Source organism: Haematobia irritans, chromosome 5 (assembly GCF_050003625.1).
Source record: "Haematobia irritans isolate KBUSLIRL chromosome 5, ASM5000362v1, whole genome shotgun sequence".
NCBI classification, from domain to species: Eukaryota; Metazoa; Arthropoda; class Insecta; order Diptera; family Muscidae; genus Haematobia; species Haematobia irritans.
Genome location: NC_134401.1, coordinates 140534630 through 140560110, shown reverse-complemented (window position 1 = coordinate 140560110; position 25481 = coordinate 140534630). Strand labels below are relative to the sequence as shown.

The 25481-nt window shown below is 29.7% G+C and overlaps 2 protein-coding genes and 1 long non-coding RNA gene across 7 annotated transcripts in view; 2 read left to right on the top strand and 1 right to left on the bottom strand.

The window, feature by feature from the left end:
* NKAIN (Sodium/potassium-transporting ATPase subunit beta-1-interacting protein) overlaps positions 1–21609 on the bottom strand; it is a 182011-nt gene extending 160402 nt beyond the window's left edge. For all 4 annotated transcript variants that reach the window (XM_075309005.1, XM_075309007.1, XM_075309004.1 and 1 more), the window contains exons 1-2: positions 21389–21609; positions 14707–15287 (exon numbers count right to left, since the gene is read on the bottom strand). In XM_075309005.1, coding sequence (XP_075165120.1) covers positions 14707–14760 — 54 coding nt within the window. In that variant the 5' untranslated portion in view covers positions 14761–15287; positions 21389–21609. The remainder of the gene's footprint in view (positions 1–14706; positions 15288–21388) is intronic.
* A 1307-nt stretch (positions 21610–22916) lies between these two features.
* LOC142241704 (uncharacterized) lies at positions 22917–23508 on the top strand. Its single transcript, XR_012723768.1, has 2 exons — positions 22917–23237; positions 23295–23508. It is a non-coding gene; the product is annotated as an uncharacterized LOC142241704 (long non-coding RNA).
* A 1537-nt stretch (positions 23509–25045) lies between these two features.
* The window catches only part of uno (univalents only), a 38387-nt gene continuing 37951 nt past the window's right edge, over positions 25046–25481 (top strand). For both annotated transcript variants that reach the window (XM_075310329.1, XM_075310328.1), the window contains exon 1: positions 25046–25377. In XM_075310329.1, coding sequence (XP_075166444.1) covers positions 25143–25377 — 235 coding nt within the window. In that variant the 5' untranslated portion in view covers positions 25046–25142. The remainder of the gene's footprint in view (positions 25378–25481) is intronic.

The following is a 25481-nucleotide window of genomic DNA, read 5'->3' as shown; positions in this document are numbered from 1 at the left end:
AATTTTCGACTAATCGATTTTTTGTCAAAAACTCGAAGTCGACTATTGAAAATCTAGCCAAATCGAATTTTTATAGGAGCAAAAATCAATCCAATTTTTAGATAGAACTTGAGAAGGCCAATGTAGGATGCGATGATCTGACAGCTCAAAAATATAATTTCTCTAAAATATTTTCTTAAAATTTAATTTCAATATAAATTTTTCTTAAAATGTCATTTCTATGGAAAATTTTTGCAAAATTTCATTTCTATAGGAAGTTTTGTCAACATTTTATTTCTATGGGAAATATAGCCAAAATTTAATTTCTATACGAAATTTTCTTAAAATTTAATTTCTATGGGAAATTTTTGCAAAATTTTATTTCTGTAGGAAAATTTTCAAAATTTCATTTCTTAGGATTTTTTTTTTTTAAATTTCATTTCTATAAGAAATTTTGGCAAAATTTAATTTCTATAGGAAATTTTTGCAAAATTCCATTTCTATAGGAAAATTTTCCAAAATTTTATTTCTATAGGAAATTTTTGCAAAATTCCATTTCTATAGGAAAAATTTTCAAAATATTATTGCTATAGAAAATTTTGTCAAAGTGTCATTTTTTATAGGAAATTTTTGCCAAATTTCATTTCTATAGGAATGTTTTGAAAAATTTCATTTCAATGGGAAATTTTTGCAAACTTTTGATTCTCTAGAAAATGTTTGCAAAATTTCTGTTCTATAGGAACATTTTCAAAATTTCATTTCTATAAGATTTTTTTTTTAAATTTCATTTCTATACGAAATTTTTGCAAAATTCCATTTCTATAGGAAATTTTGTCAAAGTGTCATTTTTATAGGAATCTTGGCAAAATTTCATTTCTATTGGAAATGTTTGCAAAATTCCATTTCTATAGGAATTTTTTTTTTCAAAATTTCATTTCTATAGTAAATTTTGTCAAAATTTTATTTCTATAGGAATTTTTTTCAAAATTTCATTTCTATAGGAAATTTTTTCAAAATTTTATTTCTATAGGAAATTTTTTCAAAATTTCATTTCTATAGGAAATTTTGTCAAAGTGTCATTTTTATAGGAATTTTGGCAAAATTTCATTTCTATAGGAAATTTTTGCAAAATTCCATTTCTATAGGAAAATTTTTAAAAAATTTATTTCTATAGAAAATTTTTGCAAAATTCCATTTCTATAGGAAAATTTTTCAAAATTTTATTTCTATAGAAATTTTTTTTTCAAAATTTCACTTCTTTCAAAATTTAATTTCTATAGGAAATTTTGTCAAAGTGGCATTTTTATAGAAAATTTTGTCAAAGTGTCATTTTTATAGGAAATTTTTGTCAAATTTCATTTCTATGAGATTTTTTGCAAAATTCCATTTCTATAGGAAAATTTTTCAAAATTTTATTTCTATAGGAAATTTTTTCAAAATTTCATTTCTATAGGAAATTTTTTCAAAATTTCATTTCTGTAGGAAATTTTGTCAAAATTTCATTTCTATAGGATTTTTTTCTAAATTTCATTTCTATAGGAATTTTGTCAAAGTGTCATTTTTATAGGAATTTTGGCAAAATTTCATTTCTATAGGAAATTTTTGCAAAATTCCATTTCTATAGGAACATTTTTAAAAAATTTATTTCTATAGGAAATTTTTTGCAAAATTCCTTTTCTATAGGAAAATCTTTCAATATTTTATTTCTATAGGAATTTTTTTTCAAAATTTCATTTTTTTCAAAATTTAATTTCTATAGGAAATTTTGTCAAAGTGGCATTTTTATAGAAAATTTTGTCAAAGTGTCATTTTTATAGGAAATTTTTGTCAAATTTCACTTCTATGGGATTTTTTGCAAAATTTCATTTCTATAGGAACATTTTCAAAATTTCATTTCTATAGGAAATTTTTGCAAAATTCCATTTCTATAGGAAAATTTTTCAAAATATTATTTCTATAGGATTTTTTTTCAAAATTTTATTTCTATAGGAAATTTTTTCAAAATTGCATTTCTAAAGGAAATTTTGTCAAAATTTCATTTCTATAGGATTTTTTTTTTTCAAAATTTCATTTCTATAGGAAATTTTTTCAAAGTGTCATTTTTATAGGAATTTTGGCAAAATTTCATTTCTATAGGAAATTTTTGCAAAATTCCATTTCTATACGAAAATTTTTAAAAATTTTATTTCTATAGGAAATTTTTGCAAAATTCCATTTCTATAGGAAAAATTTTCAAAATTTTCTTTCTATAGGATTTTTTTTTTCAAAATTTCATTTCTATAGAAAATTTTGTCAAAGTGTCATTTTTATAGGAACATTTTGCCAAATTTCATTTCAATAGGAAATTTTTGCCAAATTTCATTTCTATAGGAATTTTTTGTCAAATTTTATTTCTATGGGAAATTTTTTTCAAAATTTCATTTCTATAGGAACATTTTCAAAATTTCATTTCTATAAGAATTTTTTTTTTTTTTAAATTTCATTTCTATAGGAAATTTTTGCAAAATTCCATTTCTATAGGAAAATTTTTCAAAATTTTATTTCTATAAGAAATTGTTCCAAAATTTCTGTTCTATAGGAAATTTTTGCAAAATTTCATTTCTATGGGAACATTTTCAAAATTTCATTTCTATAGGAAATTTTTGCAAAATTCCATTTCTATAGGAAAATTTTTCAAAATTTAATTTCTATAGGAAATTTTTTCAAAATTTTATTTCTATAGGAATTTTTTTTCAAAATTTCATTTCTATAGGAAATTTTGTCAAAATTTCATTTCTATAGGAAATTTTTTCAAAATTTCATTTCTATAGGAAATTTTGTCAAAGTGTCATTGTTATAGGAATTTTTTGCCAAATTTCATTTCTATGGGAAATTTGTGCCAAATTTCATTTCTATGGAAAATTTTTGCAAAATTTGGTTCTCTAGGAAATTTTTCCAAAATGTCTGTTCTATAGGAAATTTTTGAAAAATTTCATTTCTATAGGATTTTTTGCAAAATTTTATTTCCATAGGAATTTTTTTTTAAATTTCATTTCTATAGTAAAATTTGGCAAAATTTTATTTCTATAGGAAAATTTTTCAAAATTTCATTTCTATACGAAATTTTTGTCAAAATTTCATTTTTTTAGGATTTTGTTTTTTTTTTCAAAATATCATTTCTACAGGAATTTTTTGCCCAATTTCCTTTCTATAGGAATTTTTTGCAAAATTTCATTTCCATGGGAATTTTTGCCAAATTTCGTTTCCATGGGAATATTTTGCCAAATTTCATTTCTATGGGAAATTTTTGCAAAATTTCATGTGTATGAACCCTTCATACAGACAATGACAAGTTTTATTTATTTGCCTCCCAAAGCTAGTGTTTGTTTTCTTTTTTTTGTCACTGAAAAATAAAAGAGTAGTCCTAGGCGTTGACAAGACTACATAGTATTTGTCAGCGCCTAGCGTACTCTCCAAATGACCTAGGACACAAAAATCCAACAGATTGAGATTCGGAGATTTTGGTGGCCAATGTTGTGTAGAAAGGAAGCGAGGAACCTCATTCTTAAGCAATTCTTGGATGGCACGTACCAAGTGCTATGATACCGAGTCCTGTTGGAATGTCCATGGTTTGCGGACTAAATACATGTCTAACAAGGGCTCGGTATTGATTGCCCATTTAGGACATTAGGACATTACGATAATATTCCGCAATTATTTAGAGCCCACGGTCGATGAATACGAGCAGGGTTCGACCATCGGCCCACATCATTACTATCTTCTGCGCTTGAGTGGTTAATCGAAGGTGTAAATTTTCTGCTGACCTCTTTGGCACTTTGTAATGAAAACCGAATTCTAATTAGCCAGCAACTCCTTGGTTTTTTCCAATCTAACTTGGCAATCGGTGAACTCGTTTTTTTTTTAATTTCAATGGCTTTAGTCAAAACTAATTTTCAATATGTGTGAATATCCCTTATCGCAATATGTTGAGCTCGCTAGCAAGTTTTCTACCACTAATCGATCCGGACTTTACTTTTGGGATTATTTCTGGTGAAGTTACCGTTAATGTCGTCCACTTTTTGGACGTTATGGAACACTGCCAGTATGACGGTAACGAGCAATGGTACGAGAAATACATAATTTTTTCACATTTAAATGCTGAAGGGCTGTATAAAATTTGGAATTCCATGACTAATAACTTAAGTATGAATGCAATCAAGATCGAAATGCTTTTGTAAGCTTGAAAAGAATATAATAAACTTTCACTGGAAAAAAACTGTCAACTGTGAAAGATCGGTTTAGAAATGATAGCAATCTGAAGTTTGTAGCAATACATATCAGCCACATTGTAAAGCACATTTCAACCAATAAAAGCACTTCATTCAGACTACCCTGTAGTTTTTTAATTTGTCAAATGTCAATTTTTTGGTCATTTTACAAGTAAGGACTAAAAAATGTGACCGTAAGGATGCACTGGAGAAAGCTATAGCCCGGGAATGAACCAAAATCCCGGAAGATTACATTCGGGCAGGTTGAAACTTTGTTAACTAGACGGTGAACATTTAATATGTTTGTTGCAACCATGTTATTTTTTATTAAATTATTGCCCATATTCATAATAATATACTGACATTTTATCATATGAATTGTTATTGAAATAATAGGCTTAAAGTTTACTTTAATTTGTATGAATATTGAGAGAGGGGTATGTATCTCATTTCGATAAGCATATTTATGTTTGCCTAAAATAACTCTTTTTGTTTTTTGTTTGCTAAAAAAACAATCCTGTCCAAAATTGACATTATTATGCTCTTGAATTATGTTTGATGTGATTATATTCCTTCTGTGCGTATACTAACATATTTTTTCGGTGTTTAAAATCGACCACAGTTTATTGTAAGTTCTTACCAACATTGTTATATATTTCTATAAATATGTTCGTCACTTTTTGTATTCTGTTAAAAACCATCTGTGCTTCTTATATTCCTGTTTCTTCTTTTTTTTGCATTACTTAACTCTTGCTTTATATCATGTTTCTGTTTCATTTTTTGGATGTTTTTTTTTTTTCTGTGCTTATAAACCTTTCTCCCCCAAAATCTTACCGAATGACCCACTGCAGTAGTTTGTTAAAATTTTCTTCATTGATATCCTGTCTCTGCTTCCCATTCTCCTCACCACATCCCAAGACACTCTTTATGTTGGTCCCTGACATTATTCATCCGCATTTCATTTTAAGATGAACTACACTCCCAAAACAAGCTCAAAATTTATATTGACAAAGAGAAGATTCAGTGTTGCTTGTTTTCTTTCTCTTCTACTTTGTTTTTGTTTTTTTTTTTAACTGGTCTCAGTTCAATGCAGAGAATACAAATGCCAGGCATATGTATGTGTAGTCAGTCAGGACCAGATAGTGTATGGATCATATTTGCCAAGGGGAAATATTCATTGATAAGTATATGAAGGTTATGATGCTGTATTTTAGGAGAGTATGTTGCCATCTCAGTCTGAGTTAGCGTGCGTGTGTGTGGGTATGGTAAAGTTTTTCCAAATTGCATGAACACATTTTGTGAAATTTCAATAACCCAATTTTTTCTTATTGGAATTAAGGGAAATGACTCATGTCATTTAATATGAATATACCTGATTATCAAAAGAAATCGAAGGGGAGAAGCCACATTGAAATGGTAATGCATTAAAACTGCATAATGCATAATATTTACAGAAATAATCTAAACACTGACAAAATATACACTGAAAGAAGAGGAACAATAGTTTAAGCAATAGTTTGACTTTAAAAAATCGTTATCATCTAATAAAAAAAGATTATAGGCAATCGTTTCAACAATTCTCATATATTCAAGTTTATTTCCTCTTAATGAAACCATAATATTACTAACAAAGGGGAATTTCTTTTGTGTAAAACTTCATTCCAGATGAAAGTACAATAAAAATGTGAATCCTCTAGGGCACTAGAGCAAATTTAACTCTAGTTAAGTCCATGGAATTATTATGTTTTGGTAAAGTTTCCTTGAATTTAACCAAAACAGGGTAAAAAAAATTATACACAAATGAAGCCTAAAATTCGTGTCTCCCACAACATAGTTCAGCATTTCATAAAATTTGAAAATTTGATCACAAATGCGCCCAACATGAACTTGGTATGGTATGTTTGCGATTTTGAACTCCAATATTTTCCTTAATACTACGAATTTTTCTTCAACAAAGTGATAAAAATTAATTACGTCTGATCTATATCTTTTTGAATTCGTCGAAAAATAATTATTTATTATTATTATGATTATGAAACAAGTTGACAAATTTTTCTATATAAAAAAAAATTCAATGGAAAAATGTTTATAAAATCTTCTACACAATAGAAAAAAATTGACAAAATTCACTGTATAAATATAAAATTGACCAAATAAACTCCAGAAATTAAAAATGTAAAAAAAAACAAGTGAGTAAAGTAGAAAGTCGGGCGGGCCGACTATATCATACCGTAAACAACTCCTACTGAATTAGTAAACATTGTTTGTGGGGTTTCAATGGTATAGGTTTGTGGAAAAACCGCATTTCCATATTTAAGAACATTGAGGGGTACATGACAGTTTTATCACAATCTGAGGAGAAAAGTCTGATATTAGGAGATAGTTGATTCTGAATCTACAGAGTTAGTATGCTACTAATATTGAGTGCATTATTGAGACCACTATGGTCAATAATAAGGTTATAAGGGGTAAATTTTTGAAAATCGGGCGCTACATATATATGGGAGCTATATCTAAACCTGAACCGATTTGGATGATATTTTGCACATAGAGTCAGTGCTATAGAAGACTAGCGTAAGCCAAGTTTGAGTAAGATCGGTTGATAAATAAGGGACTTCGCGAAAATCGGGTGATACATATATATGGGAGCTATATCTAAATCTGAACCGATTTCGATGAAATTTGGCATACATAAAGGGTGGTTAATTGGATGACTCTGTGGCAAATTGGACGCCGATCGGTTAGTAGATAAAGGCAATCGTATCGAAATACATACATATATATATATGGGATACATATATATGGGAGCTATATCTAAATTTGATCCGATTTTTCCAAATTCAAGAGTTTACTTACGCTCTCGATTTTAATCGTGCTCATGATTTCAGACACGTATCACAGGTAAATTACTCATTCAATTATTCGCGAGGCACGACATTTCTCGTAAGTCACGATATTTTTCGTGAGTCACTGTATTTTTTGTGAGTCACTACATTTTCTTACGTGAGTGTGCATGAGTACAAGTTTTCTTTTCGTGCGTGTGAGTGAGCATGAGACCTACCAAACAATATCGTGCGTGAGGGTTCGAGAGTAAGATATGTACGTAGTGAGTGCGCGTGCGTAAAATTTTACTCACGTAAAGGGTGATACGGTCAAAATTTGGTCAATATAAACTTGATGTATTTCTTTCAATTTTGCATTTAAAAAACCTGAACACCCCTCATTTTGAAGGTGTGTGTGTGTGTGTAGAATGTTGCTCCTATTTTGATTTTGGAATTCACTCTTCAGTTGTCAAAATGCCGTCCAAGCAAGAAGAGCAGCGTATCAAAATTTTGCTCGCGCATCGCGAAAATCCGAGCTACTCGCACGCAAAGCTGGCAAAATCGCTAAAAGTTGCCAAATCAACCGTTACAAATGTAATTAAAGTGTTTGGGAACGTTTATCGACAGCCAGGAAGTCTGGATCGGGGAGAAATCGAAAACCGGAAGCCGCTGAGGTGACAAAGAGAGTTGCCGGTAGTTTCAAGCGAAACCCTAACCTCTCCGAGATGCCGCAAATAAGCTGGGTGTATCGTCTACAACCGTGCATCGAGCCAAAAAACAAGCCGGACCATCGACTTACAAGAAGGTGGTGACTCCAAATCGCGATGATAAACAAAATACGATGCTGACGAAGTTTGACTGCGTGGTAATGGACGACGAAACCTACGTCAAAGCCGACTACAAGCAGCTTCCGGGACAGGAGTTTTATACGGCAAAAGGAAGGGGAAAGGTAGCAGATATTTTCAAGCACATAAAACTGTCAAAGTTCGCAAAGAAATATCTGGTTTGGCAAGCCATCTGTACCTGTGGCTTGAAAAGCAGCATTTTCATAGCTTCCGGGACTGTCAACCAAGAAATTTACGTGAATGAGTGTTTGAATAAACGTCTGCTGCCTTTCCTGAAGAAACACGGTTGTTCCGTACTGTTTTGGCCGGATTTGGCATCTTGACATTACGGTAAAAAGGCCATAGAGTGGTACGCCGCCAACAACGTTCAGGTGGTTCCCAAGGACAAGAACCCTCCCAACACGTCAGAGCTCCGCCCAATTGAGAAATACTGGGCTATTGTCAAGCGGAACCTAAAGAAGACCAAAAAACTGCTAAGGACGAGCAGCAGTTCAAGGCAAACTGGCTTCCTGGGTGGCTGTACAAAATCTGATGGCAGGTGTCAAGCGTGAGGCCCGGCAATTCGGATTTGGAAAAGCGAAAGCCTAACTGAATATTTTTCCTGAATTTTATACTAATTGAACTTGAAAAAGAAATTTAATTTGATTTTTTAAATAAACGATTTCACCGATTTACACGCGTTTTCCCTTGACCAAATTTTGACCGTATCACCCTTTACACACCTCTATAACCAATAGCATAATTTTTGGATGCATGTATACATTTTTATAATGTATATGCAACTATAATCTTTTAGCTAATTCTCTTACAGAGTATTTCCATTTTTGACTAAGACACATGATTTGATTACGTGCATATTTTAAGATTTATGATTTCTATTACTAAATAACAAGTTGGCTTGTGATTAAATTGGAATACATTAGCTTACTTCCGTCATACAAAAAGACATTGTAAAACACCGTAATTAATACACAATCTGTCATCGAATTAATTAAGTTTATTCAAATTTTGCTTATCTCAGTTTATAGTTCAAGTTTTTGGTTGAATTAATTTGATTATTGGCACACTTATCACAACATTATGTTGGAGCCTATTAATTAGAACTTAATGTTGAGATAAAACTCGTAATAAATTAAAATATGTAAATAAATCAAATGAAAATAGTTTAAGTTTTGCTAAGTAAAACATTTTCCAAATCTTTGAAAATTATTTGAATTCAATTCGCCTTCATGCTACTCCACACTCTGTTTCATCAAATTATTAAATTTATTGAAAATTTGTTTGTAAACATTTATAGTGCATATTATTTTTATGATGGTGTCAATAAATCAGAACACTTGATATTAATTTGAATTCAAAACACTTTCCAAACAAATTCAAGAAATCGAATATCGAATCGAATTTTTAGTTGTAAATAAAAAAAATGTATATTAACTAATTTAAATAAAATACAAATATATCCAAAAATTAATTACATTATAATTTATTCTTTTAATGTAAACAGAAACAATTCTTTTGATCACGATTATGGGGAGACAAAAAAACAAAGACCGAAGTGAATCGCTTTTCTGAAGAACCACCAACCACAAAACGCATCATTGAAAGTGTACGTGAACATCCCATAAAAGGATGGTATATGGCAGACCATCCATACATTTTCGTTTAAATATTTTTTTTATTCAAAAAGTAGTAATTAATTAATCATAAATTTATGTCATCCACCAGAAAATTGTGAAGAACAACCAAGGCAACCTGTGATAAACGGAAGTTAACAATGAAAAATGTTTCTTTAACGTTCGTACTTGGTAGGTAGGTAGGTGAATGTGTGCTATGGAGGTGGATATATAGATTCCAAGTACATATAATATTATGGGCATATATAATATTTATCACTATATATGACCACAAATATAAGCCTTAAATTTTTTTCTTTTAAATACTCAAAATAGGTAAGAGCACACAATTATGACTACGATATATAAATAGAAAGGGAATTTAATATTAAAGTAAGAAAAAAATTTATAAGCTGCTATATGAATAGACTGCGGACAAACTGTTCGATAATTTTTTTTTACAGAATTTTCTATAGAAAACAAATTTACAAAATTTCTGCGTAAGGAATTACAAAAAATTCTTAAGAAATAAAAAATTGTCTTTATAAAACAAATTTACAATAGAAAAAAATTAATAAAATTTTCTGTAGAAATATTTCAAAAAAATTTAATATAGAATTAAAAAACTTAGACAAAATATGTTATGTTTATATTATAAAAAAATTGACGCAATTTTCTATAGAAATAAAATAATATATTTTTTTTATTTAGCCTGATATCAATGATGTTTTTTCCCCAAACTAATTGCTTTATACATTATTACAAAATTTTTTATTTATAAAAAAATTCATGAAATTTATAAAATTTTTTATAAATAAAAAATTTTGTAATAATGTATAAAGCAATTAGTTTGGGGAAAAAACATCATTGATATCATGCTAACGAAAAAATATATTATTTTATTTTTAATTGTTTTTTACATTATTACAAAATTTTTTATTTATAAAAAATTCATAATATTTTTTATAGAACTAAAAAATGTTGGCAACATTTTCTACAGAAATAAAAAAAAATTCTATTGATATAAAACAAGATAAAAAGCAATTCTCTAAACAGAAAAATTGTGTCCAAAATATTTGCAATTGAAAAGTTTATTGAAATTGAAAAACGTATTCAATAAAAAATTAATTTGTTAGTCAAACAAATAAAGTCAGTTAAGAAAATTATTGAAAAATTTTAAGATTTTAATTAAAATATTAATGATCTCTTAATTGCATTAGAAAATAATCTGTGTATAGAAAACTCAATTGGCAAAATTTCGTATTAAAATAAAATAAAAAACTTTGACAAAACTTTGTAGTATTTCTTAAATTTTCAATAGAATCAGAGAAAAAATTTTCACAAAAATTTTTCTAATGAAAGTCTTGAGGTTTAAAAAATATTCAATCAAAAATTTAATTGATTTAATTTTTTTTAATTGCCAAAAATCAATCACAAAAATTTATAGTATCAATTAATTTTTTAATTGGATCAATTAATTTTTCAATCGATACTATCATTTCCATGATTGAAGAAATTTCAATTAAAAATTAATTGGATCAATTAATTTCGTGATTGAAAACCAAAAATATTTGTTTGTGTGAAATAAAAATATATTGATAACTTGTTCTACACGGATGAAAAAGACTGTTTTTCATATGTTTGGCTATAAACATTATATGTTTGGAACACAAATTTTTAAACACAATATTTTTGAGTGCAAGCATATAATGTTCATAAACTAGTATAACATGTTTGGGACATATATGTTAATATGTTAGAACATATTATGTTTGGGACATAAAATGTTTGTAAATATAATATGCTTGGATGCAAACATATATTAATTTAGAAATAGCCTATAAACATATATGTGTTTAGTAGCTTGGAGCGCTATTTAACAGGGAGCGATATTGAATTAAGTTGGTGGTTGTTGCTTGTTATTACAAAATTAACATTTTATTTTTCCTTGGGCAATTGATCAGCTACTTCTTTGATCCTTACAAACTGTGTGGTCCGCTGTTCGAATCCCCGTCCGGCAAAAGGTAACATTAAAATAAAAAAAATCATACAATTGAATAATTTCTTCTACAATGTTTGTATTACAGAAAAAGGTGCTAAGAACTAAAAAATCTCGTGGAAGTGAGAAAGATGTGGGGGAATATACAATTGGGCAGAAACAAAATTTTGAGCATTCAGGTCGAAAACCTATGTTGTTAGCACCTATATTACCTGTTTATTTTCATAATTCATTATGATTGTAAATATATAAATAAATAAATAAAATTTTGAGCACAATATTGTTTGGGAGAATTTTTTTTAAGCATATAATATTTTTGGGTGAAAATGCTTCCAAACATATTATATGTTCACATAATAACATATTGTTTTTTGGAAGACAACATTATTGAATTTGGATGCAAAAATACAAAATGTTTGGAACTTAGACTACCCAAACATATATTGTTTAGACCAATATGCTTTCAAACATATTATATATTGGAAGAGATCAAACATATAAATGTTTGGGCAATACCCAAAAATATATATGCTTGAAGCAAAATATGTTTGGGAGTATATGTTACAGAAGCGATTTTTTGTGAGCGTGTATAGAAATAAACATTTTTGACAAAATTTTCTGTATTAATAAAAAAAATATTGACAAAAATAAATAAATTCGTGACCACCCCCCAAAATTTAAAATTTTGATGAAAATCCTCGAAAAATCAAATTTTTTCATATGAAAAACTTAAATTGGCCATATCTCCTTAAATATGCGTCCTAGAGCGAAAAGAAGGTTAATTCGTGACCACCCTCCAAAAATCAAAATTTTGATGAAAATCCTCGAAAAATCAAATTTTTCATATGAAAAACTTAAATTTACCATATCTCCTTAAATATGCGTCCTAGAGCGAAAAGATGGTTAATTCGTGACCACCCTCCAAAAATCAAAATTTTAATGAAAATCCTCGGAAAAATCTAATTTTTCATATGAAAAACTAAAAAATTGTGACAAAAATTTTCTATAGAAATCAAAATTGTTGACAACAGTTTCTATAGAAATAATAAATGTTGACATAATTTTCTATAGAAATAATAAATGTTGACATAATTTTCTATAGAAATAAAAAAGATTGACAAAATTTTCAATAGAAATAAAAAATTTTTACAACATTTTTTTATAGGATCAATTAATTTCGTGATTGAAGACAAAAAATATTTCTTTGTGTGAAATAAAAATATTTTGATAAATTGTTCTATAGAAATAAACATTTTTGACAAAATTTTCTGTATTAATAAAAAAAATTGAATATAATAAATAAAAATAAAAAATTGTGACAAAAGCTTTCTATAGTAATAAATATTGTGGCAAAAATTTTCTATAAAAATCAAAAATGTTGACAAAATTTTCTATAGAAATAAAAGCTGTTGACATAATTTTCTATAGAAATCAAAAATTTTGACAAAATGTTTAATAGAAATAAAAAATTTTGACAATCTTTTTTATTTCTATAGAAAATTATGTCAAAATAAAATAATAAAAAATTTTGACATAATAAAAAATAAAAAATGTTGACATAATTTTCTATAGAAATAAAAAAATGTTGACATAATTTTTAATAGAAATAAAGTTTTGACAATCTTTTTTATTTCTATAGAAAACTTTGTCAAAATTTTTGATTTCTATAGAAAACTTTGTCAAAATTTTTGATTTCTGTAGAAAATTTTTGTCTCAATATTTATTACTATAGTAAGCTATCGTCACATTTTTTCTTTTTTTTGTCAAATGTCAGAAATAAAAAATTTCGTGATTGAAGAAAAAATATTTTTTTTTGCTGAAATAAAAATATTTTAATAAGTTGTTCTATAGAAATAAAAATTTTTCACAAATTTTTCTGTATTAATAAAAAATTTACAAAAATAAATAAAAATAAAAACTTGTGACAAAAGTTTTCTATAGTAATAAATATTGTGACGAACATTTTCTATAGAAATAAAAAATTTTGATAAAATTTTCTATAGAAATAAAAACTGTTGACATAATTTTCTATAGAAATAAATAAAAGAATAATAGAAATAAAAAAAATTGACAAAGCTTTTTATAGGAATAAAAAATTTTGAAAAAATTTTCTATAATAATAACAAATGTTGACTAGATTTTGTATAGGAATAAAAACGATTACATTTGTTTACAATAGACATAATAAAATTGACAAAATTTCTGCCTAGAAAATTACAAAAATTTCTTTGGAAATAAAAAATTTTCTTTATAAAACAAATTGACAATAGAAAAAATTTACAAATTTTTCTGTATAAATATTTGACAAAATTTAATATAGAATTAAAAAATTTGAAATTTTGATTTTATTCGATCATTCTTTTATCCAATGGAAAATAATCTCAAGCTTGATTAATTATTTTCTATTGGATAGATTTAAAAAACTTAGACAACATTTTTTATGTTTATAAAATAAAAAAAAATTGACTCAATTTTCCATAGAATTAAAAAAAATATGTTTTAGTTAGCCTGATAACAATGCTGTTTTTCAGGTTCAAATGTATACATTATTTCTATAAAAATAAAAATTTTGACAAAATTCTATTGAAATAAAAAAAAAATTGACATAATTTTCTAGAGGAATTAAAAAAAAGTAAAAAAGAAGCTTTGACTAAATTTCTGTAGATATAGAAGATTTTGACAAAAAGTTTTATATAAATAAATTGACAATGTCAAAAAATTTACAAAATTTTCTATAGAAATAAAAAATGTAAAAAATTTTCAGTAAAATTTTGACAAATTTAAATTTATAATATATAATATAGACACAATTTTCTATAATAATAACAAATGTTGACTAGATTTTCTATAGAAAATAAAAACATTTAAACAATTTTCTATAAAAATACAATTTTTGATAAAATTTTCATAGATATAAAAGATTTTGTCAAAAAAAAAATTTTTATAAATAAACAAATTTACATTTTCTATATAAAGAAAAAATTTAACAAAGTTTACTATAAAAATAAATAAATGTAAAAATTTTCGATAAAAGTAAAATTTTGACAAATTATATATTCTATGAAAATAAAATTTGTTAATTTATTTCTTATTTCTTTGAAATCATTGACTGGGAAAACGTTTCTGGCTACAAGAAAAATTTAATTTATATAACCATATAACCTTAGCGTCTGTAGTGAGAAAAAATAAAACAGAACTTACCATTTGAAGAAAGCATGTTGAGAGTAAAAAGTGTCGTCTTGTGCACGATCCCATGACATATTTGTTTAAAACATACGAATATAGGAAAAAATTTACTGCTTCACAATGTTTTTCGCCAAATCTCCAGATCCAAGTCTCCCCGCTCTATCGCGATTTATTTTAATTTGAAATTATTCGAAATTGATAATAAAACAGAACAGCAATAAAAATGACAAAATGATGAGTGACTATGATATTTGTTTCTCCTTTTCCTTGCACAAGTCAAGGGTATTTCCGGTTTCGTTGAACTCCTTTTATTTCACTCTACTGCTGATATAGTGTGCTTATTTATGTTGACGTTGTTGTTATTGCAGTTAGTGCTGCTTCTGGGCATATAACTAAGATACCGAGTGAGCGAAAGAGAAGAGAGATCATGAATTCATGACAAGAGCTCGCTGAAGAGATGAAAACAAGTTTTTACGTTTGTTTTTATGCTGTTTAAGTTAAGGTTAGGCTGCTTGTTGGGTATAAAATACAAGCAGGTAATTATTTTCTGTTTCATTTCATTTCACTAAGAAAAACACTTTTTATTCAGAAGAAAACTGCAAAAGAACAACAATAATAACAAAATATTTCATTAAAATATGTACACAATTTATTTTATCAAGTCAATACAAAATGATTTGTTTCCAGTTTTTACACGTTCCTGTTGTTATTTTCATTGGCTTTGTTGCAACAGGTTTGCTATGCTTTACCTGAACACAATGCCCAACCACCACCTTCCTATGACTCAATTATTATTTGTATGAGTATGTTTTTCTTTCTTGTGAAAGCAACAGCAACAACAACAGCGTATCACAAATAATTCCACTTTTATTTTTTGTTTTGATTTGAAGTGTTTTTCGAACATTTCTGGAGGTATTTCACAGTGAATAGATTATTTCGTTTTTTGATTTCAATTACTCATGTTTTTGTAACGGTTGTGTATATTTGCATTATTCAAAGAGATTAAGGATCCGGTTAGTGAGAGTAAGGAGAGTCGATAACTACCTACACTGTTAGAAAAATATGTTTTTCATATGTTCCGATATAAACAAAATGTGTTTCGGGCACAATTTTTAAACACAATATATTTAAGTGCAAACATGTAATGTTCCTAAACTAACACTAAATGTTTGGGACATCTATATTAATATGTTAGAATATATTATGTTTGTGGCATGAATGTTTCATAAAAATCATATGTGTGAATACAAACATATATAAATTTACAAATTTCGACTAAACATACATATGTTGTGAAATTTTATTCAAAGCGACAGAGAGAGTATAGAGAGAAATAGAGATGGAAACCGGGAGAGTTGACGAAAGATATCAATATAACACAGCAAAAGAGTCAAAAGAGAACAATTTCTGTGAAACCGCTCGTATGTTGTTTCGGAAAACTGTTTTATGATAAGGCCAAAAATTTTATATGTTTAAGTCTAAATATTATTTAATTTGAATAAAGAGAATAGACATTAGGAACCAAGAGAATAGACATTTGAAAAACAAACAGCATATGTTTTCGCCTTGAGAGCAGCATTTTATGTATGTGTGGACGTGCGTTGGGTTTATCATTTTGGCATTATGGGCACAATTTTTTTCTTGGTTCGTTAAAAGAAATCAGGGGTCTTCATAAAAATAACGAAAGGGCACTATACTCTTTTTAGAGTTGGGACAGTAAAATGAAATAAGGAGGAAATAGTGAAAAATTACACAGTAAAATGTAAAAAAACAAACTTTAGTTCCCTTTATTAAAAAGTAGTCCACGAGGAGTTGACGGACACCATCAAATATAAAAGCGGGCATTAAGTTCGAGTTTTACAGCTAAAACAATTTAAAAAGCTTATTTTCTTTAAAATGAATTATTAAAGAAAAATAAAAGGAATTTTAGAGCGATGGTGTTAAATGCTAGTAAAAAACTGTTCACTCCTAAATAAATTTATGTTTATATTATAAAATTATGTATGTATGTTTATACTCGACTCCACGTTCTTCTTTTGTTAGTTTTTGAAGTCCTTCCAAATTTTAAAGTTTTGTACAAAAACAGTTTTTTATTACAAGATTGTTATTTTTGCAATAAAAAATAATATTTTATCCAAAAATCAGTCAATTTCGTTTATATCAAGCACTGTTACTGACTATAAATCTTTAATAACGCACATTTCGAAGTTTCATTTAAAAAAAATTAATATAGTATAAATATAAATGTGTAAATTAAAAAAAAAAAAAAATGTTCGGTCGGAGCAGGGATTGAACCCACGACCCTTTGCATGCAAGGCAGACATGCTAACCACTGCTCCACGTGGCAAACAAATGTATGTTTCTGTTAAATAATGTTATGTTTGCATGGGCTCGTGGGCGCTGCAAACTATGCTATATAAATGTAACTTAAAACGATAATTATCTACTGATGACTATAACAGCTACGTAGCCCAGTGGATAGTGTGTTGGCTTATAAACTGTATGGTCCTCGGTTCGATTCTCCGTGCAGGCGAAAGGTAAAATTTTAAAAATTTATAAAAGTGAATAATTTCTTCAACATTATTTGTATTACAGAAAAAGGTGCCAATAACTATAAAATTTCGTGGAAGTGAAAATTACGAGTATGTTAGGGAATGAGCACAATCGTGTTTGGGAAAAATTCTTCCAAGCATATAATATTTTTGGCTCAAAATGCTTCCAAACATATAATATGTTCACATAAAACAAACATATTAATGTTTCGGCAGTATGCAATAATATATGTGCTTCCTGCAAAATATGTTTGGAACATATGTTAAAGAAGCGATTTTTTTTGAGGGTGTATATATTAGAGTAGTAAATATATTGACAGATGGTGTTTGCTTTCTGATCATATACAGTGTGGCCAGGCTAATTATTTTGGAGTTGCCGAATTAGTTCACCGTATATGCTATATTTAATATAATTTCAATTTACACTGAAAGAAGTGATTTCATTTATGAGAAACGAAATTTTAGATAAATGTCGGTATTAAATTCTAGTTTAGCCGCTAAAATCGCCATTCTTCACGACTACTAAAAATCCATTATAAAGGTGGGTTTAAGTTCGAGTTTAGTGGCTAATGTGGACATTTTTTCAAGGTTACTTTTCTTTTATAATACGTCAAATTATAAAAAAATCCCATCAAGTTATAAAAAAACGTGTCCAAAAAAGTTTTAATTTTATTCTGCTTTTACTGATTTATTTTCGATTTTAGCGGCTAAACTCGAACTTAATATCCACCTTAAAGAATATAAACATTGTGAAAAGTTGCTTTGGTCTATTCCGCATTAAGTTATAACAAAATTTGCATCAAAGAGGTATAATTTTATAGAGTTTTTACAGATTTATATTTGATTTCAGCAGCTAAACTCGTGTGTAAATATAACCATAGCGACAGGTGATAGGAAAACATTTGTTACACAGAAAAAAAATTCACGCAAATTTTTCCAATTAAAATCTTAATTGAGTTTTAAAAAATATTCAATTAAAAATTTAATTCATTCAACGAATTTTTTAATTGAAACAAAAATCAATCACACAAATTAATAGTATCAACTAATTTTTTAATTGACTGTCAATTAATTTTTTAATTGATACTATCATTTCTGTGATTGAAGATATTTCAATTAAAAATTAATTGGATCAATTAATTTCGTGATTGAATCAGAAAAAAATGTTTTTGTGTAAAGGTGCATTTCTTATGGGATGACCAAAATTCGCGACGAAATACTGTGACGACTAGCGACATTTCTCCAAATTAAAATCCATTCTAATTCTTTGGCGGAAAATGGGATAGTGTTGCCATCGCTTACCAAAATTTTTAATTCACCACAAGGCATTGGTGTTGCCTGGCCACGTGGACATTCTTTTATATTCAAATCAGTGTTGTCAGATTAGGGGTTTTCCACAAACTGGGGAGTTTTTCTCGTGGTTGGGGATATTTTTTCACTTTGGGGATTTGGCTGGGGAAAACGTCGTGAATTTAGAATTTTTCTGGGGATATTTCCACCTTCAATCACATAGTATTAAATTTGTTATAGAAAATGCAAAAGCGAAATACAATAAGGTTTATGGGCTAAACCGCGTTCATATTTACCATCGCAGCTTCATATTTATGTAACAAATGTGAAGAATGCCCAACTTTCATTATTACTTGGGGTTATATATCTCCGGTCTTATGTTAGGTTAGGTGGCAGCCCGATGCATCAGGCTCACTTAGACTATTCAGTTCATTGTGATACCAGATTGGTGAACTTCTCTCTTATCACTGAGTGCTGCCCGATTCCATGTTAAGCTCAATGACAAGGGACCTCCTTTTTATAGCCGAGTCCGAACGGCGTTCCACATTGCAGTGAAACCACTTAGAGAAGCTTTGAAACCATCAGAAATATCACCAGCATTACTGAGGTGGGATAATGCACCGCTGAAAAACTTTTTGGTGTTCGGTCGAAGCAGGAATCGAACCCACGACCTCTTGTATGCAAGACGGGCATGCTAACCATTGCACCGGTCTTACAAGGTTTTATTAAATACCATGATTTTTTTTTTGTAATTTTGTAAAATAGAAACAATTTAAATGGGTATAACCTAATTTTAATCTAAATGTTTTCCATAAAACATGCCCCATGATCTGGTTTACGAATTCGTAAAACGCAAAATATTCCTTAACGTCTATTTTCCGAACTACAAGGATATATAACACGAAATTTTTACACACTGTTCTTAGGGATAAGGAAATTTATTGGGAGAAATTGTTTGGAAAAAGATGAAATGGTTCAGAAGTTATTGACAATCCAAAATTTTGCTTTTCGCGAATTCGTAAACCAGAACATAGTGGATTGTATGACTTTCTGAAAAAAAAACGCATAGAATGAAATTTACATACATACAATAATTATATGAATTTTCCTTTGGAAATTTTTCATGGGGCAAAAATATTTTGGTTGGGGATTTTTTGGGGACATAATTTCGAAATTTTGGGTATCTCTCTCGAAAAAATCTCACAACCATGATTCAAATAGTAATTGTAAACAAGAAAATAGGAAACTTTTGCCCACAAGCTTTTTGTATTGGTCGTTGCGAAAGAAATGTTCCGCTTAACGTCTACCACTATTGTTATATTAAGCAAAAGAACCCATTTCCCCATCGAACCTTACTTTCCGCCTCACCGCGCTTTTATTGGTTGAATTGAGTACGGAACAGCAATAAAATAACTCTATTTAGGCCGCGTTCGACTTCTGTTTGTTTCCAAACTTAAAAAGTTGTCCCTTTGGTACAATTTTTTATCAAATGAAAAGGTCATTGCCACTACGACGAGATTGTTAAATTTGTTAACTTTTATGAACTGAAGTATTAGGCTCACGGCTTTCCAACCAAACCGTGAGGGACTTAAAGAAAACAGAGTATCAGTTTATCAAGAACATGTAGAAATTAGTGCAAAACCGCTGTTTAATTCACGCAGAAGGAAAATAAGAACTTGAGTTGGCAATCCTTTACGCGGAAACCGTTAATTAAGACAATAAAAAATATGACACTTTTAAGAGTAGCTCTCTTGAAAGGTTCCACTGTGTGTCAAATATGAGAGACATACACCACTACTACTAAACTAAGGCCCTATAAAGCAATAACAATGGACAACAGAAGTACACTACACATAATGATTGTTAAACATTGGGAGAGGGATTTGCCGCTATTGGTATTTGTTGATTTTATTCTTCTTATGAGTGCATAGCCTTTTGTTTTTGTTGTTTTTAGTGATCGCTTTGTCTTGACGAAATTCAAGAGCCGAAAAAGACGTTATCATCATTATGCTTATATGACAGACAACCCGACAGGCTGACGTTTTATTTAGTATGGACTTGTTGTTTGTGTAGCTGTGTTTTTATTTGTACACATGTAACTTAGTATATGGTCTGGCATTGTTTTTGTTCTGTACAAATCTGAATATCGAATATCATTTCATGAGTAATAACCAAATAAATAACCTGCAAGTATTTGTGTTATGGTAATTTTCAGATACTTCGGCACGAAATCGGTTTTTTTAAGATCACACGAACATTATTCCTTTCGTTAAATAGAGGCAGACACACACACACTCACAGAAATACTATCACTTCGCCATAAACAAGTTTTCCACAGATTATTTCCCCCACGATATATTTGGCCATTTTTCTAGCTTTCAAACACATAAAAAAGGGGGAGGGGAAACACTAACAGGTTTCAATGACCTATACCAATAAGAAAAGACCAAAATTCTCCTCCTGCCACATGATTTTCTGATGCACGAAAACGTAATACTTTTTCCGTTTTGTATTTTTGAAATTTGAACAAATTTCGTCATTCTTTATCGTTAATTATTTCCACAAACACTTTGGACGATATGAATTTTACGTCATATAGATATGTGATTGATTTTTGTTTTCTTTTTACATTTCACTTTTCACGGTGTTTGTTTGGTTTATTATTTATCAACATTTTTTTAGTGTTGTTGTGAAAAACCTCGGTTTGTGGAATTACCAAATCTTTGGTTTGCATTTTGTTGTTATTAACGCACATTGGTTATTGTTGTTGTTTGGTATTGTTATTATTATCGGCCGATTGTGTTCAGGTATTTCATAGATTGCTTTCGTCACATTGTCCATTCGTTTAGATTTACCTTTCATTCTTTTCTCCCTATAGATTTTTGTTTAAACATACATTATTAGATATTGATTAGATTTTATATTAAAACAAAAACATTCTTATGGGAAAAAATAAGAATATTATATTTTAGAAATATTTTTGTACACACAAACACTTCACAATCAAATTGAACTTAGAAACGACAGACACTTTATTCCAACTACCCGCCGTTTGCGAACGCGATAACATACACCTTTCTTCGGCTTATTCTCGTTTGAAATGATATCTCTCAGATACCTGCGTGAAGATAGCGACGTCGCTAACTTTCGATAACAGGGTTATCGAAAAAATAACAGGGTGACACAGAGACGACAAAAACTGAATTAATATGAGCGTTTCCCAGATACGTCCAACAGTTTCTGGAAAATTTTGTTCTACACTCGGCGTTTCCCAGATACATGTGGTATACCAAATTGTAGGTATTGATGCCCTCTATCAATATCCGTTGTCACTTTTGTGTACGAAGTTCATTCCTGGACTCCACATGTCCTGACCACCAGTACCAAGTAATAACCAAGCTAAATAGCATTGAACAGGCACATGTGGCACATTAAATTGTAGGTAAAGATGTTCTCTACCATATTCTGTGTAAAAATCGTTGTTTTTAAGCACGGAAATACATAAATTTCATTAAATATTCTGTCTGTCCGTCTCATATTAATTCAGTTTTTGTCGTCTCTGTATCACCCTGTTATTTTTTCGATAACCCTGTTATCGAAAGTTAGCGACGTCGCTATCTTCACGCAGGTTGGTAGATAATGAGTTCCGCAGGCGATAAATTTAGTTTGTTATCGATAACGCGACTATAGGGATGCCGTAGTATTTTTTTAATTTTGGGACTATACTAAAACACCGTTCATATTACAATTTTAAGCATCCAATAAATGTTTAGAAATAAACATATATATGCCCACAATCGTGGTGGCATAGCTATGTTTACCGTCTGCGGAAATTGATTTACAGGTTGTGAATCATGGAATCAATCCACCGATTTTAGCTACCACTGATTATTCTGTTCGATGTCGACGCCGCCGATATGTCGGCTAATCTCGTCTCAAATTTATCAGCCTTTTTAATTAAAATTGCGTTTAGCGTTTAGCCACACTGTTAAGCGGACCTTACACGGCCGGATAATGTTCGACAGCATAATCTATACTGCACTTTGTTACTGTGATCGATAACCCTGCCAGCATTTCAATGTTCCATTTCATCCTCATCGCTACCACAGACTCGTAAGTGACACTGCAACAATCGCCAACTGTGATAGTATTTTGCCATCACTATTCGCATGAAAGTATTTTGCCATCACTATTGTTACAAGAGCCATTTTATATTTTGTGAAACATCAAGCGCAACTGGCTTATTATAATTTATTTCAATGAAATAAAATTGTGAAAAGTAAATTGGTGAACAATTTTTGACTTTCCAAATGGAAAAAAGTGATAGTTTTTCAAATATTTTTCCAGACACGTTGCCTCCATTGGGAATAAAAGTACTGGCTGATAGACGCTACAACATTTAACTTACAACTTGTAACTCAACATCAATCTCTTATTAATGCATAAAATGTTAGTGTGTAAATACCCTGCCAGCATTTCAAAGTTCCATTTCAACCTCATCGTTACCACAGACTCGTAAATGTCACTTCAACCATCATGAAAAGGTACATCAAAAAGTACATGCAAGTAATTTGCCACCCCTACTGTTAAAAAAGCCATTTTTTTTTGTGAAACGCCAAGCGCAACCAGCTTGTTATATTTTAATTAAATAAAAACGAAAATAAAGTTCTGAAAACATAGATTATACGCTTAAAATTGTGAAAGGTATATTGGTGAACAATTTGGTGATTTTCCAAATGGAATAAAGTGATTGTTTTTCAGATATTTTACAGACACGCTGCCTCCATGGAATAAAAACACTGGTTGATAGACGCAGCAACATGTAACTCGCTACTTGTAACTCAACATCATCATTAATGCCAAAAATTATGTTAAATGTAATGTGATAGTGGTATAAATGTTATATTTTGAAGAATTTGTAAATGTTTAATCAAATTAATAAATATCTAAACAAACGTGTTTTACTCGACCACAATGATTCTTTTACAACTATCTTAAAATGCACTTTTTCTGATTGTTTGGAGGGTCCCTTATTGGCGTCGTTCTAAATTGATCTGTAAAGGCACCTAATAATTGCACTCATGCGAAACATTTTTGTAGTAACTTGGCGTGGTACAACTTCTCAATAGTGACGGCGCTTTTCCGACGAGTTTTTGATGTCGTATATGATTGTTTTCGACGTAGTGGGGATTCTCAAAAGAGTCCCCAAATTCAAAAAATGTTGGCAGGGTATAACCATAGCGATAGGCGGTAGGCGAACACTTATTTACGTGTATTTCTTATGGGAAGCCCAAAATCCGCGACGGAATGCCGTGACGGCTAGCGGCGTGTCGCTAAATTAAAACTTATTCTAACTCCTTGGCGAAAACTGGTATGGTGTTGCCATCGCTTATCAATTTTTTTAACTCACCACTAGGAATTGCTGTTGCCTGGATTCCGGAAGTATTCCACATTTCATAAATTACAAATTACTTGATGGATTTCAAAATACTTCTCGCCTGGTTTTCCACTGAATAGAAGTGGAATTTTTCTACGTTTTGCCACAATTTTTGTTTAGAATTATATATTTTTTCAATTTCTAGCCAGAATTGACGATCCCTCGTTAATTTCATTGCAGAAATGCCTGCTTTTATTGTGAAAATAAATTTGTTTTTGATAATGTTTGGCGAACATCGCCTTACACCCAATGATTTGTGCCACCCAACCAGAAAAAATCAAAGTTGTTTTGATTTTTTCCCAACACGTCCTGAAACACGCGAACATGACCTTATACTAGCAGATTTGTGGCCGCAACGTGTTGTGTCGCAGGGTTTATCCAACCGTATAAGGTGCCCTTTACAGTGTGTCGGATCGATACAACTTGTCGGCGATGACTAAATAATCGGTAAATGTGTTATCGATCCCATAAACATGCAGCAGTATCGATTATGCCTTCGGACTTAAATTATAATGTGCACAATATATGGGATATGTTTGAAACGAGCACTGTCGTCCGGAATAACTGATAGTCTGTAATGCGCTTTACAGACTATCAGTTATTCCGGACGACAGTGCTCGTGTTAAACATATCCCATATATTGTGCACATTATAAGTTAAGTCCGAAGGCATAATCGATTCTGCTGTATGTTTATGGGATCGATAACACATTTACCAATTATTTAGTCATCGCCGACAAGTCTTATCGATCCGACACACTGTAAGATTCTTTACAAACACCGACATTCCGTCCGGAATAACTGATAATCTGTAAAGCGCATTAAGCACTTGTGCCTACCAATCAGAAAAAATTAAAGTTGTTTCGATTTTATGCCAACACACAGATTTGTCGCCGCATCGTGTTGTGTCGCAGGATTTATCCGACCGTGTAAGGTTCGCTTTAGATTCTTTACAAACCCAGTCATATCGTCCTGACAAACTTATAATGTGAACGGCACATTATAATACGAATGGCACATAATGGGAACGTGCTTTTTAAATAACTGCGGCAACACTCGTAGTGTGGCAGCACTCGTTGAAGATAATTTGACAGCGTCAATGTTTGTTTATACCAATAGCGGCAAAGAATTTATTACATTCGAATCTTTTTAATATCTATAGAATGATAAACAATGGCTAAACCAAATTTCCAAATAAAATTGTTATCTGGAGGTTCTGTTGTATTGGTTGAAGCTGAAAATTATGAACCCGAAATCTTTACCCCCACGATAGATGCAAATCAAAGAATTACTCTTGTTAATATAATCGCAAACAGAAGATGCTGTTCATTATCTAAATGCCACAGAACTAGTATTGGTAATGTGATTATTAAGCAAGAAAAAAGTGCATCTTCATTGCATTCAACTGGTGAGTATTATTGATTTTATATTTCCTATTATCTTACCGATATTTTGAATATTTCTCCGGGAGTATTAATGCTTTATAGTTGATTTCATTTAAGTGATCAATAC